Here is a 16,096-nt window from a genome sequence, read left to right as displayed (position 1 = left end):
AGACCCCTTTTTAACAATGAAAATACACCTCAGCATTAGGAAGGTTGAGAACCACTGTGCTAAAGAAAAAAAATTGTTTTGAGGGACACTTTCATTCTGTTGCCATAGTTAAAGTGCCATGCCAGGTTAAAGTGCCATAGCATCAGCCAACCAGAACAACCTCAAACTCCTAGGTTAAAGTAATCCTTCTGTCTCAGCCCCCCAAGTAGCTGGGACTAAAGGCAACAACCACACTGCCTAGCTGTTGTTTTTTATTTTTAGTAGTGAAAGTATCTCACTCTTGTTCAGCCTTGTCTTATACTCCTGAACTCAAATGATCATCCCACCTCATCCTCTAAGAGTGCTAAGATTGTAGAAGTGAGCCACCCTGCCTGCTTAAAAAAAAATATATATATTTTTTGAGACATAGCCTCAAGCTGTCATCTTGGCTAGCTTGCCATGGCATCACAGCTCATAACAACCTCCAACTCTTGGGCTTAAGCGATTCTCCTGCCTCAGCCTTCCAAGTAGCTGGGATATAGGTGCCTACCACAATGCCCGGCTATTTTTTGGTTGTAGTTGCCATTGTTGTTTGGCAGGCCTGGGCTGGATTCAAACTCGCCAGCTTTAGTGTATGTGGCTGGCTCCTTAGCTGCTTGAGCTATAGGCACCGTCCTTAAAGAAAAAATTCTTCAAAATGTTTCAGAGATTCTCAAAAAATACACAAATATTTTTATTCTCTGAAAATCAATCAAATAGCAGTCAGATTTTGTAGCCCTGGATAAGCCACAGAAAGTTCTTTCTTCTCACTGTAAGCTAGAAAGAACATCACTGAAAACTAAACTCCTTCTAAACATTTAAAAGAAAAGGCCAGGCAGCTATAATTCTAGCACTCTGGAAGGGCAAGGCAGGTGGATTGTTTGAACTTAACCAGCAGGAGTCCAGTCCAAGCAACAGCAAGACTATGTCTCTTAAAAAGAAAAACTAGCCGGTCATTATAGCAAGCACCTGTAGTCCCAGCTACTTGGGAGGCTGAAGCAAGAGGATTCTTTGAACCTGAAAGTTTGAGGTTGTTGTGACTATGACACCATGAAACTCTACCCAGGGTGACAAAGTCAGACTGTGTTTCAAACAAATTAAAAAAAAAAATTAATAGCCGGGCGTTGTGGCGGGCGCCTGTAGTCCCAGCTGCTCGGGAGGCTGAGGCAAGAGAATCGCGTAAGCCCAAGAGTTAGAGGTTGCTGTGAGCCGTGTGATGCCACGGCACTCTACCCGAGGGCGGTACAGTGAGACTCTGTCTCTACAAAAAAAAAAAAAAAAAAAATTTAAATTTAAATAAATTAATTGAAAATTAAAATTAAAAAAGAATAGGGGCAAGCATGGTGGCTCACACACATAAACCTAGCACCTGAGAGGCCAAGGTAAGAGGATTGCTTGAGTTTGTGAGTTTGAGCAAGAGCAAGACTCTGATTCTACTAAAAAACAGTAAAAATACTAGCCTGGCCTTGTGGAGAAACCTGTACTCCCAGCTACTTGAGAGGCTGAGACTGAAAAATCACTTGAACCAAGATGGTTAAGATTGCTCTGTGCTATGCTGATGCCATGGCACGCTGGTCTGATGGCAACACAGTGAGCCCTTGTCTCAATGAGAAAATAAACATAAGAAATGAAAACAAGAACGGAGGTGCCTCATGGAACAAGAGAAAGAAATCCTGGCTTCCCAGAAATCGTTTCCAAATAAGCTGAGCTTCCCTAATCACGTTGCATTGTCTGGTTTCCACCTTCAACTTTGGACCTCTGACCAGTGTTCTCTGCTTCATTCACTCCGACCTACCTGGGTGCTTGACCACTGTCTGGTGAGTCTTCACATTCCAGGGTTCTTTCCTTTGCTCCAGACAGGTGATGAGCTCTGGCTTAGAGACGGCAAGCCCTGTTTCATTAGAGAAAAAAGATAACATGACACTACTGGGCTTCACCAGTTAACAATCTAGTATCTTCGTAGAGTAGAGAACACAACATTTTAGAGAACCTAAAAGAATAATCTAAAAATAGAGGTTTCTCACAGAAAATTTAGAATATTTTAAAAGCATTAAAAATGCTCCACTACCCAGTAGTATGGAAATAAAAATTGGTGCTAGAAACTAGCCTTAAAGGGATGGGCAACAATTCTAAGCCTCTACATTTTTTAAATTACCATCAATGTAGGGAGCCAAGATAACATCTGAAATATTTTCTTTTCTATACCAAGAAGTTATGTTTTCCTTAGAAATAACAATCTGAAACTAATGCAGTCAAAGAAGAATCTCCACAAAACCCACCTACAGAGAAACAATATGAAATACTTAGTGTACAGTTAAGACATGTGTATGTAAGTTATCCTCACCAAGGAAGACCAGGTGTCTGTAGGTCTCTAACATGACATCCCGATACAAATTCTGCTGAGCAGGGTCCAGGCAGTCCCACTCATCCATAGAGAATTCTATAGACACATCTCTGAATGTCAACAATTCCTGAAAAAATAAAAATAAAAAACTTAAAAACAATATTTATCATGACACCATGGGAAGATTTAATTTCATTTTTACATAAATAAGTGGGTGAGAACTTTTTTGACTTACATGACTGAATGGTATTATGTGATAAATAGAGCAGAGAGATAGTCCCTCATGTGCTCTCTAACACTGAGGAAAGATGATGGGATAACATCCACAACCCCAGTGTAGATACTGTGCTTTTTGGCTTTACAATGCAAAAATCAGGCCACCAATACAGGCATGTGGATTCTTGTGCCTGCTTACATCATACACTATAACCTGTGTGTATTCCTTATGTGAAAATATCATGGTGAAGTATATGGAAACCCTAAGATTTTAACGTGTGCAAGCATGAACTGGAGATCTTGTCAAATGAATTTTTTTTTTTGAGACACAGTCTCCCTATATCGCCCTTGGTAGAGTGCAATGGTGTCACAGCTCACACCTCCTGGGCTTCAGGTATTCTCTTGCCTCAGCTTCCCAAGTAGCTGGGACTCCAGGCACCCACTACAATGCCCAGCTATTTTCTTCTAGTAGTTTTCACTGTTGTTTAGATGGCCTGGGTGGGGCTGGAACAAGCCAGCCTTGGTGCATGTGGCTGGCGAGTAACCACTCTGCTGTGGGCGCCAAGCCTGAAATGTAGTTTTTTATTCAGCAGATATTGGGTGAAGCTTCATTTTTGAATTTCCAAAAAGCTCAACAGGGAGGCCGATATTTCTGTCCCATGATAATATTTTATCACACATGAGACTGGATTTATTCCAGTTGAATGTGGACCCAATGAACAACCATTAGAGCCTTTATTTTTATTTATTTTTTTTTCAGATTGTAGGCAGGGGGTCCCCAAGTCTATCTAAGGGGGGCAGCCTCTGCTCACTTTTTTTTTTGACTCATAACTGTATACATTGATATGATCATGGGGCATCATACACTCGCTTCATAGACCATTTGACACATTTTTATCACAATGGTTAACATAGCCTTTCCGGCGTTATCTCAGTTACTGTGCCAAAACATTTACATTCTACATTTACCAAGTTTTGCAAATACCCCTGTAAGATACACTACAGGTATGATCACACCGATCCCCCTCCCTCTACCCACCCCTCCTCCCTTTTCCATTTCCCCCTATTGTTAGGTTGCAACTGGGTTATAGCTTTCATGTGAGAGCCCCAAATTAGTTTCATAGTAGGGCTGAGTACATTGGGTACTTTTTCTTCCATTCTTGAGATACTTTACTAAGAAGAATATGTTCCAGCTCCTTCCATGTAAACATGAAAGGGGTAAAGTCGCCATCTTTCTTTAAGGCTGCATAATACTCCATTGTGTACATATACCACAGCCTTTATTTTCCAAACAAGGTATAAAAAGAGAATCTCAGAAGGTACATATGAGTTGATACTCTCCACAAAGTATGTAATCATATTCTGATAAAAACTTCTTAAAATTTTTTTTTTCAAAGTTGAAAGTACAGGCTTGGTGCCTGTAGCTCAGTGGCAAGAGCGCTGGCCTCACACAGTGAAGTTGGTGGGTTCAAATCCAGCCCAGGCCTGTTGAACAACAAAGACAACTACAACCAAAAAATAGCTGTGCGTTGTGGTAGGCGCCTGCAGTCCCAGCTACTTGGGGGACTGCTGTCCCAGCTTCTTGGAGTTTGGTCTCAGCTGTGACACCAAGGCACACTACCCAGGGTGACAGCTTGAGATTCTGTCTCAAATGAAAAAATGTTGAAGGTACAGATATCTGCCCTCTCTTCTAATCTCTAATGCTATCTTTAAAAACTCTTCTTTACCATCCTAGAAAGCAAGGCTTTTATAATACTTCTGATTTTGAGAATTTTGAGTTACTTTAGGCCGTTCATGCCATCTTCTGTAAAACTGCACGTGTGTCACCTTATTTTACACAGCACTGAGGGGGCTTCTGGACTGAAACTGAACAGTACATAGTCCCATGCTTTGCTAATATCCAATGACCCAACATCATCCACACCGGGTAATATGAGGATCCACTTATTTCCATTTAAAATAAGCACAAGGGAACATTTGCAAAATTACAGAACATAATTTTTTTTTATTACTGTTGGTGAAGAACATAATTTTTTTATAAACATAAATTTGTGATGAAAATTCTCCAGTGCTTATGGGAATTTGGATGGAGAGAATGGAGAAAGGACACTGCTGTATACGTAGGGGAGGAGGATTTCTCAGAGCCTCTTCACTATTACAAGAAAAGGGCAATAAGAGTATTTGAAACAGGCTCATCAGGCAGGAACATCACAAGTAGAGAAGAAGATTTTCAACTTCGAAACACGGGATATTTCAGGAGAAAAGGCAGTCACAACCCTGTGTTAGGACACATTTAGCTGAGAAGCAACTAGTTCTTTCTCTTTACCTACATGCCCTTGATTTCCTTCTCAGGTGAGATTACCCGGATATATACTCCACCTGCATATTGATAATATGGCTTTAACGGCATATAGCACAACGCCTTCACCTGCTCCCACCACATCCACAGGCTGAGAAAACTTGAAGCAAAAGAAATATATACATTTATTACAGGAGACAATCAGGAAAAAGGAGCTTTCACGTAAAGACCAAAGTGTAACTTTCATATTTCTTGCCCTCAGGTGCCCTCCCCTGCTACCAATTTCAGCCATGACAATGGAATGTTGGTGGTGCTGTCCTGTCCCCATGAAGCACAAGCAGGGTAGGCCCTGTGACCTCCCTTTGGGAAAAAAGGCTCAACAGATTTTAAAACTCTCATGCTTGACACTGGCCTAACTTTAACATCACATGGGGGTAATAATTAAAACCATGTGGATGACACAATCCAGACTAATAGAATTTGTGGGAAGGTGGAATCACAGATGAAGGCATTTCTTCAAACTGGCCATGGACTCCTACATGGAAGCCTGGGCTGAGAACCACTCAGGAAAGCATCGCCTCCCAGACTTTACTAAGCAAACAAGGCATTCACTATTCTGGGCCCTTCTAAGTATGTGATCCTGCACGAGAAGCAATTACTCTATCTTGAAGCAAATACTCACTTTTTTTTTTTTTTACAATGGCTATTTATGTCCTTGTTTAAGAATTTCAGGATGAGTGTTTAGCAATTAATCATAGAACCAAGACTGAAGAACTCCCCGTGGAAAAAAAGCTGAGTAGTTAACCTCCATTTCTGTCATTGTCCTGCAGACTGCCAGATGGCAAGTAACGTTTGCAACAAGCCAGGGGGACCTACACGTAGAAAGCTCCTGCACAAAAATTCCCAAGCTCCTTTCCCCTTTTACCACCTTTTGGTCAGCTGAGGAACATGAGGTGGTCTTTCCAACATTATTCAGCCATCTTCCCATGTTGCTCTCGAATCAACTGCATTTTCTTGAAACAACTCTTGTATGTTGAGTTTGGCTTTGGAAATGATTTGTAAACCTTGGGTTTGCCTCAAATTTTCCTGGTTTTAAGTGGGTGTATGAAGTGGCTTCTTTGACAATTTCACATATTTGCTGGTGTTACTTCTCCCAGACTACAGTAACACTCAGCTGGAGAAAGTAAACACAGGATAGAGTGCCTTCTGCTCAATACTTTCATTTATTTAATTATTTTGAGACAGAGTCTCACTTTGTCACCCTTCGTAGAGTGAATGCCACCATAGCAACCTCCAACTCCTACGCTCAAACTATCTTCTTGTCTCAGTCTCCTGAGTAGTTGGGACTACAGAGGCCACAGACAAGGTCTGGTTCTTGCTGAGGTTGGTCTTGAATTTCTGACCTCAAGCAATCCACCGCCTTCAGCCTCTAGAGTGTGAGCATTACAGGTGCGAGCTACTTCGCCGGCCAACAGCATTTATTTATGTACTTATTTTGCCAACACTTTTGTAATAACACAAATCCTCTTTTTCCAGGAAAGACCACCCACCACAATCGTGAAACATAGCATTCTATGCCCATGCTTTAAAGTGTCTAGAGACGACCGAAGGAAGAAGTAACCAAATAAAAACCTGAGTTAAAAATTGAAAACTGTAAATTTTAGTCTTGGTCACATGTGGATACAGCTAGGGCCCTGTATACATACATAGGAAGTAGGGAAAAGGAAAACTTGGGAAGTGGAAATTCTTAAGTGTACTCAATGAACATTTGTGATCCAGCTTGAGTTTCTAGCCTCATATTCTCTGGATCAGTTGCAAGTCTAATAATAGCAATTTTGCAAAGAGGTGGTCAAGCCATACAGAATACTTTGTAAATGTTTTGTGAAATTTTTAAGACAGAGACTCAAGCTGTTGCCCTGGATAGAGTACAGTGGCATCAGAGCTCATGGCAACCTGCAACTTTGGCTTAAGCAATTCTCTTGCCTCAGTTTTTATATTTTTAGTAGAAGTAAGATCTCATTTTTTTGTTCAGGCTGGTCTCAAACTCATGAGCTCAAGCAATCCATACACCTCCGCCTCCCAGAGTGCTAAAATTACAGGTATGAGCCACCACACCCAGCCCATTTTGTGACATTTTTTTAACAACTATTTTGTAAATAAAGATATAACATAGAGTTATAATTTTGCATTTTCTCTATGTTTTGTGACTGTAGGGGCACTTTTTGTAACACTGTGTTACAACTTCCCAAGAATAGATATTGAAAAAAAGGCAGATGGACCATTGTGGCTTCATTATTTGGGACACCATGCACTTTATTGTACAATTGTGTGCAGTGACAGGTAGGCTGTGATGAAAAGTGCCCCCTAGAGTAACACTCCATGGGACTCTTCTGTGTTTATATCATATCTGGTAACTCTGATGGTGTGTAAAAATACTTCACGATTACAAAGAAAATTCTTTCCAACTCCAAAATAGCCTTCAAAATGTTAGACAGAAAAAGAACTGCCACATTACAGAATGAAAACAAAGTGTGATGTTCATCTCAGAGATTGTAAAGATCAACGAAGTCACCATAATTAGTCCTCACTGAATATACTTGACAGCACCATTGGTTATATATAGCTCACCCTAAATTCACCTTACAATTGGAAAGGCCTTTTGTGTTTGTACTGTACTATATTCAAAGGACAGACAAATTTTTACTTGTCTACATGATGGAAGATCCTTTCAAACAAGGAGCCAGGGGCACACTAACAGGAGGTCCTGCAGCACAACAGGAACTCTGACAAATGTTCACAATCTCTTGGGCTATTTATATTTCTAAGCAATGAGAGAAAGACCTGAATTTGAAAAGGAGGTAAGAAGATTATTTATCTGGTAAAATCATGTACTTATATTTCAAAGGCAGAAAAAAACGCTTACATACAAAATTTTCTAAATTAAAATTATAAGAAAAGGGAAAATAGCAAAATCTTTCTATTCGAATTGGGTTATTAGTCTGATATTTTGAATTTCCTTTTGCTCTTACAACAGACAGGTTAAGGGCCACTTCCTTGAACTCATGGACATAATTTCAGGAGACATTGACGCCACCACAGTTGGCATGAAAAGGAGTTTATGGAATGAAAATAATCAGAAGACACGAGCTATCAAGAACCCATGAGAGGGGCAGTGTAGAGATTGTACAAGTATTGGTTGAGCCACTGGCTGGTAAAAGAAACTAAAAATCTTAGGATCAAATCTTTTTTTGTTTTTTATTTATTTATTTTTTTTTTGTAGAGACAGAGTCTCACTTTATGGCCCTCGGTAGAGTGCCGTGGCCTCACGCAGCTCACAGCAACCTCCAACTCCTGGGCTTAAGCGATTCTCTTGCCTCAGCCTCCCGAGTAGCTGGGACTACAGGCGCCCGCCACAATGCCCGGCTATTTTTTGGTTGCAGTTTGGCCGGGGTTTGAACCCGCCACCCTCGGCATATGGGGCCAGCGCCTTACCGACTGAGCCACAGGCGCCGCCCAGGATCAAATCCTTATGCAAAAGCAGAGGTCAAGTCCAGAGGGTGAGTCATTTAAGACCTTTTTTTTTTTTTAAGAGACAGAGTCTCACTTTTTTGTCCTTGGTAGAGTACCGTGGCGTCACAGCTCACAGCAACCTCCAGGGCTTAGGCAATTCTCTTGCCTCAGACCCCCAAGTAGCTGGACTACATGTGCCCACCACAATGACTAGCTATTTTTTGTTGCAGTTTGGCCAGGGCCGGGTTTGAACCCACCACCCTTGGTATATGGGGCCGGCACCCTACACACTGAGCCACAGGTGCCTCCTTCATTTAAGGCCTTTTTTTTTTTTTTTTTTTAAATAAGAATAGTTGGTACTAACAACATGTATCATCCAGAACCTCAGGGAATGGAATTCCTTGCTGGGATCCCATAAGGAAAATCATGTAATTGTACCTTTGGCTCTGCAGGCTAAAAGTCTGCTTCACTCCATACTAATACTGTTTTTTGTAAGTTTATCTTCCAAAGTGTATGACAGAGACAAGATGAATTCTTGTTGGACATATCCAAGGACATCTACTTAACTGATTCTTCCTTCACTCTCTTTTTCTGTTCAGACATTCACCATATCCTATGTAAACTGTAATTTTTCTAAGCTTCACAAGAATATAACCATTTTCCCTCAGTACCCATAGCTTCAGGTCTTTTTCCCTCTGTATGCCTTGTCATGTTTAAGTGCCACAGTTCCCAAATGCCCCTTAACAACAATCAAAGATCCATCTGTGATTTGTGTATTTTTTTTTTCCAGGAATGTCTACAAACTTTGTCTTAACAAAAGGACCCTTGATTTCTATTTTTGCCTCTGTCATTTCTTTGGTGTACCAGTGCTAGGTGTAACTGCCCAGGCTGGGACATAGGCAGGCTTTTTTTCTGTTCTATGCAGGCAGATAAAATTATTTATCATTGCCAGGGCGAGCAACATGGCTGAGGAAGGGCCATGTTGCTGATACATTTTCAAGGTCAGATTCAGGGAATAACCCAGGAGTCTGCTGGGCACTGGTGTGGGGAACTAGAGACTGCTTGAGGAGTAGAGGAACTGTGGGCTGGATTCCAGAGGGTGGAGCCCTGCCTGGGAGGGGGATGAGCACACCGCTGTCTAGTGTGCAGGTGCATAAAAGGGTGAGAATTACCTGGATGCAGCTGGATGGGCAGAAGAAATCTGAGCTCAGAGATTCTCTCCTTTAAACCCACAGTATCCACTGACACCAGGAGGAGAAGGGGAATAACTACACATTTTCTAGTGTGAAAGTCTGTGTGCCAGAGAACACACTCTCCCTTCCTGTGACAGTTGCAATCTATCTCCAGCCAGATGTCTTTCTTTAAAAACACTTGTGACAGAAAATGCACACAGTTTGCTGAATAACAACAAATATTCCAATAAGAATTGTACCTGCAAAATTCAATTTTGACACCACCCAGAGTTAACATATATCTCACAAGTTTGGGTCTTGGCCCCACCACACTGGTTACACGTCAGATGACAGTGGCTAGACTGGAGGCCGTTCGATAACTTTGCACAACTACTTGTGAATCAGGGGCTCCCATAACCCCATCCACAAGTTTAATAATGTGATAACAGTGCTCACAGAAGTCAGGAAGCCACATTCATTGCATTCACCCATTTTATATAAAGTAGACCTCTCATAAAAATCTACATGAAGGCTGGGTGCAGTGCCTCATGCCTGTAATCCTACCACTCTGAGAGGCGAGGGTGGGTAGATTGCCTTGAGCTCGCAGGTTCGAGACCAGACTGAGCAAGAGAAAAACCCTGTCTCTAAAAAATATAGCCAGGCCTTGTGGTGAGCACCTGTACTCTGAGCTACTTGGGAGTCTTAGGCAATAAAATCACTTGAGCCCAAGAGTTTGAGGTTGCCTCTACCAAGGGTGACAAAGTAAGACTCTAGTTAAAAAAATAATAATAATAAAGGCTATATGAAAAGACACGTATAGGGCAAAGGAAAGTGCTGGGAGATGATGGGGTTTGTAATTCATCCTGGGAAGTAGTTGTAATTAAAGAAATTCCACATCCTAGCCAGACCTTATTGCTAAGGCCTGTAATCCTAGCACTACTGGAGGCTAAGGGGAGTGGATTACTTGAGCTACAGAGTTTAAGACCAATCAGACCAAGAGTGAGACCCCATTTCTATTATCAAAAGTAGCCACGCATTGTGGTGGGTGTCACTTAATTGGGACGCTAATTCAAGAGGATAACTTGTGTGCAATGGGGCCACAGTACCTCAGGGCAACAGAATGAGGGTCTATCTCAAAAAACAGAAAAAACTTCCCCACCCTATATGTTCTCAAGAGCAACTCACTGCAAAAAATCAACCCTTCCCATTATAACATGATTATCTTTATTTTACCTATGACAGACCAGGCAAAGGACACTGAAAATTCCTATTTTTTTGCTCATAACCTGAGCTGAACAGTTACGTCTTCAGCAGTCTAAACAAAATACTCTTTCATTAAGTTTCTCTCCTTCTCCCAGCTCCTGAAGTTTGGCCAATTCAGACTTTAACATCTAACCACTATTTAGGTCCCAACCATGAACAGGCTGACTTCAAGGAGAAAAATTTCCTGACCTAGCAGATGATTTCTTCATCCTTTATTCTGCCCTCATCTCCCACTTTTTTTCAAAACTTGTTTGTTCTTCTCTATGAAAGAAACCTGTTCAGTCTGATGCTTCCAGATCTTATAGTTGGAGCTTTCCCCAAGCAATACTTCTTTACAATAAGGAAGGATTTATTTTAATGGACAATAAGATGTAATTTCAGCCTGGGTGGCCATAGATCAGTGGTTAGGGCACCAGCCACATGCTCTGACGCTGGTGAATTCGAAGCCACCCTGGGCCTTTGAAACAACAACAACAAAAATAGCCAGGCGTTGTGGCAGGCGCCTGTAGTCACAGCTACAACAGAGGCTGAAGTAAGAGAATCACTGGAGCCCAAGAGTTTGAGGTTGCTTTCAGCTATGAGGCCACAGTATTCTACCAAGTGTGACAAAGTAAGAATCTGTCTGAAAAAAAAATGTAATTTCAAATTTCTACTATTAAATAATGCCTAGAAACAGCCCCAGAGCAAACCAGCTAAACCTTCAGGAAGGGCACCGCATCACTCCACACTGTCATCAACCACATCTGCCTTTGGGTCCCCAGCTGTCCAGGGCTCTTCAGCTCCTCTCAGTACATACAAAGGGCTCCTCCCATGGCTGGTGGGAAGAGGCTGTGACCCTGCAAGGGAGACATCCTAAGTCCTCAATGACAACCATTTCCACAACCAAGATTGACATTGTCTTAGTCCCTGGATTCAGACCTTTGTCCCCAGACAAGGTTGTTCATTAACTCTTGAATAAGACAACCTTAAGTGTTTAAAAAACCACCAAAATCCTGCAAACTCAGTGTTGATGTCTATAGTATAAATGAAAATTATAATGCACTTTTAAAGTTTAATTATACTATACATTACTTATGTCAGCACAAACAGCAAAATTATCTATTTTTGCAGACAATAATGATGCCACTTAACTATTCAGTCCATGAAAAAAATCATTTAGGAACCAATCATCTGAGTACACTTCTGGAAGTTTGCAAGTCCCCTTCCATAGTACTTAACATTAAGCTTCACTCTCCAGATGACAGAAAACAGAACAGAGTGTTAACTGTTACAGGTTCTCCACTCTGTCTAAGAGAGGAACTGATGTTTTGTGAATATTTATTATTATTATTATTATTATTATTTTTATTTTTTGTGATTTTTGGCCGAGGCTGGGTTTGAACCCACCACCTCCAGCATATGGGACTGGCCCCCTATCCCAATGAGCCACAGGCGCCACCCTGAATATTTATAATTTACCAATCGATCTACCACATTTTCATGTGGAAATGTATTCATTTTTATGGAGTCATAAAGCAATCCACACTTTGTCACTTTCTTCTTCCTGGTATCATTGCAAACTTAAGCTCTGAGTTATAATTGGAAATCATCCTCAAACAATAAGAGATTGCAGAACCTTACAAACTCACTAAGGAAGAAAGCAAAAGTGATTTCCTTTTTATGAACTAATAGGCGACTAGCTATTTCATTCCCTTTTCTGAACTCCACTTCTGTCTTGCCTCATCAGGGGAATCTTTTAATTCTTTATGTTCCGTTGATTGTCGGAAGCCATATAAGGTACAGCTTGGCCTTACTTCCTTTTTAAGTAAAAAACAGTTTTACCTTTTCCCGGTAACTTTACCTGGCAACTAGCCAACCAATCACCTTATGCCCCATCTTACTTACTCTAGCCAATCCCCAGTTAACAACTCCTCTGAACCTCCCAACAAGACCCACCCACCTTCCCCGTAATGCTTATAAGGCACAAGTTTTTTCTTTTTTTGTAGAGACAGAGTTTCACTTTATTGCCCTCAGTAGAGTGCCGTGGCCTCACACAGCACACAGCAACCTCCAACTCCTGGGCTTACACGATTCTCCTGCCTCAGCCTCCCGAGTAGCTGGGACTACAGGCGCCCGCCACAATGCCCGGCTATTTTTTTGTTGCAGTTTGGCCGGGGCTGGGTTTGAACCCGCCACCCTCGGTATATGGAGCCGGCGCCCTGCTCACTGAGCCACAGGTGCCGCCCAAGTTTTTTCAATAAAGTTGGAGACTTGATCAGAAAACTGTCTTGTCTCCCTTTCTCGCACTCCTTGTTTGTTTTTCTCCTTTAGGTGGTTCCTGCGGCCCCCCGTTGCTGTCCCGCGGGTCGGGACATCCTGGCGCCCAACGAGGGGTGATAGGGACCCCCTGGAGGAGAACGCCTGCCTACAGAAGCCCCGGCCGGGCACCCTTCGGAGCTGCAGCGAGGACCCGCGTGCACTCCCCATTCAGATCGCCTCGGTTCACCCGCCGTGAGACGGATCAGAAGAGAAGGTAGGCAAACGATAACTTACAAGATTTCAAACATTTCACCCCTTTGTCTTGGCTGTTATTATTGGATCTCCCGGATCTAATTCACTTACCAAGCTCACAGGGCCAAAGCGGGGAAGGACGAGAGGTACCCGTTTCGGCAGTGAGAACTCCAAAACACTTGGACTAGTTTTTCTGCCTAACACTCTCTAACAAACTCTGAGCTTGCTACGTCTTACACGGTCATCCACCTCAAGGGCACTCCCAGGGACGCTGCCTCCCAAAGGCTAAGCCTGAGGGCGGTAGGCAGCTGTCCTGCCTGAGAGGGTCCGAGCAGGCGGATTATACCTGCCGACCTATGACACGCGAGCAGAGATCATAAGGCACAGGGAGAGTGGTCACAGAGAAACTTAAGTTCCGAGTCGACTGGAGACTTGCGTGAACCGAGATCCTGAGAGAGCCATCCAGCCAACATAATGGGGAATTCGCTTAGTACACATGAAATGTTCCTTGACGGGGATCAAGGGATCACTCAGAGTGCGAGGAGTAAGGGTTAAAAGAAAGGACCTTAAAGAATTTTTTAATTTTATTCATGAAACCTGCCCCTGGTTCCCTTTAGAGGGAACAATCAGCCAAAAATGCTGGGAATGAGTAGGAGATGCCTTGCAGGACTTTTACCACACCTTTGGTCCTGACAAAGTCCCAGTTACAGCCTTTTCCTACTGGAATTTAATTCACGACATGTTAAAAGTTCATTCACTAGATCCTGACATTCGAGATGTCATCAAGGTAGGAGAAGAAGTCCTTAAAGAGGCTTCTCACCCTCCTTCCACCTGCCCCTGTGTCACCGTAGAAATTCCTGACAACGCCCCAGTTTCCCCTAAACCCCCGAACAGCCCCGACAACGCTCTTAAAACTCCAAAAACTATATGGGGCACCTTGTGACTGTAAGGGAGGAACAACTACAATAATACCCACCTCCCATACTAGCCAAGTTGATTGCAGCGGCAAAACCGCCTATTTAACTTTCACGTCACAGGTAGGAGGAGGACATAAACAAAACTGGCAGTGTGTTAATGCACCCAAAATAATATACTCCCAGTTCAAAACGAACCAGGACCTTGTCCCACGGAGTGCGAAATAACTGATCAAATGCACTCTATGTGCTACAATAGTGTCCAACAGTGCACCCACACAAACGGCAACACATATCTAACAGCCATTTTACAAAGAACTTATTCTGGCTCCTTTGGAGGTGAGCTTGATTCTACTCATAACCTGGGACACTCCAAATATGCCCAAGCCTCCTGCTTAGGCACTATTGGCAAAAATGTTTGCTGGCCACTAAAACCACCAATTCACACATCTGATGGCGGTGGGCCATCAGATAGGGTAAGAGAAGATGCGGTCCAAAAACAAATTGAAAATATAATTAAAGAAAAATATACTCCCCTACAATACCACCCCTTACCTTTACCTAAATCTCGAGACATAGATCTCAACATCCAAACCTCTGATATTTTAGAAGCCACTTTCAAAGCTTTAAATAATTCCAACCCAACCCTCGCGGAAAACTGCTGGCTATGTCTAACTCTTGGCACACCTATGCCCCTAGCCCTACTAACAAACACCTCCACTTCACATCTAAACAACTCACATCTAAACTGTAGCGACAGTCTACCTTTTAGAGTCCAACCTATAGAATTTACACAAACCCCTTGTATATACAAACCTCCCCAGAACAATGATTATGATGTAGACTTAGGAAGCATCACCTTCACAAACTGCTCCTCCATTTCTAACATCACCTCACACCGGTGCCCCCCTCCAGGACATGTTTTTGTATGCGGAGGAAATTTGGCCTACACGGCCCTACCAGGTAACTGGACAGGCTATTGCGTAACCGCCCAACTACTCCCTGATATCTCTATTATACTAGGAGATCAACCTGTTCCTCTCCCCAGTCTTGATTATATAGCTGGACATCCACGCTCTAAAAGAGCTATTCAACTTATCCCACTAATAGCAGGACTAGGCATCACTACAGCAGTAGCCACAGGAGTTACCAGAACAGGAATATCTATACATTCCTACCACAAACTGTCTCATCAACTAATAGAGGATGTCTCAGCTCTTTCTGAAACAATTCACGATCTTCAAGATCAAATAGACTCCCTAGCAGAAGTAGTCCTACAAAACCGTAGAGGCTTAGATCTCCTCACGGCAGAGCAGGGAGGTATCTGTTTGGCTTTACAGGAAAAATGCTGTTTCTACGCCAACAAGTCAGGCATTGTTCAAGACAAGATAAAAAACCTGTAAGACCAGCTCGAAGAAAGAAGAAAGGAACTTCGTGATAACCCCCTTTGGTCAGGACTCAATGGACTTCTTCCTTATCTCCTCCCACTCCTAGGCCCCCTATTAGGTTTTCTATTAGTCCTTTCCTTCAGCCCCTGGCTATTCAAAAATGTCACCACTTTCATTAAACAACAAATAGACTCTGCCCTAGCAAAACCAATTCAAATTCACTACCATCGCCTGGCTCTGTCTGACCAAGAAACCGACTCTCGTGGCTTCCCCTCATAATGAGGGCAGTGTATAGATCAATGGGTATGTACACTTACCCATTCCTAATAAAAGGAAAAAAGGGTATGGGCACTGAGTTGAGTGCACAGCAAGGCATTGCAAGAGAAGGTCCCACAATCCTTCGACCTCCCGATCCCAAGGAGAAGTCAAATGAAGGATCAGACCCCCTCTGATTTTTCTCTGAGAGCAAACCTGGCTTGCAT

General features: G+C 42.6%; 1 protein-coding gene across 1 annotated transcript in view; it reads right to left on the bottom strand.

The window, feature by feature from the left end:
- Positions 1-16,096, bottom strand: part of LOC128572508 (zinc finger protein 493-like) — a 64,300-nt gene that overhangs the window by 19,090 nt on the left and 29,114 nt on the right. The window contains 1 exon segment of the mRNA XM_053572547.1: positions 1,814-1,909. Coding sequence (XP_053428522.1) covers positions 1,814-1,909 — 96 coding nt within the window.

This window comes from Nycticebus coucang, chromosome 20 (genome assembly GCF_027406575.1).
Source record: "Nycticebus coucang isolate mNycCou1 chromosome 20, mNycCou1.pri, whole genome shotgun sequence".
Classification (NCBI taxonomy): Eukaryota; Metazoa; Chordata; class Mammalia; order Primates; family Lorisidae; genus Nycticebus; species Nycticebus coucang.
Note: the sequence above shows the minus strand (reverse complement) of the source record. Positions and strands in the feature narration are given on the sequence as shown.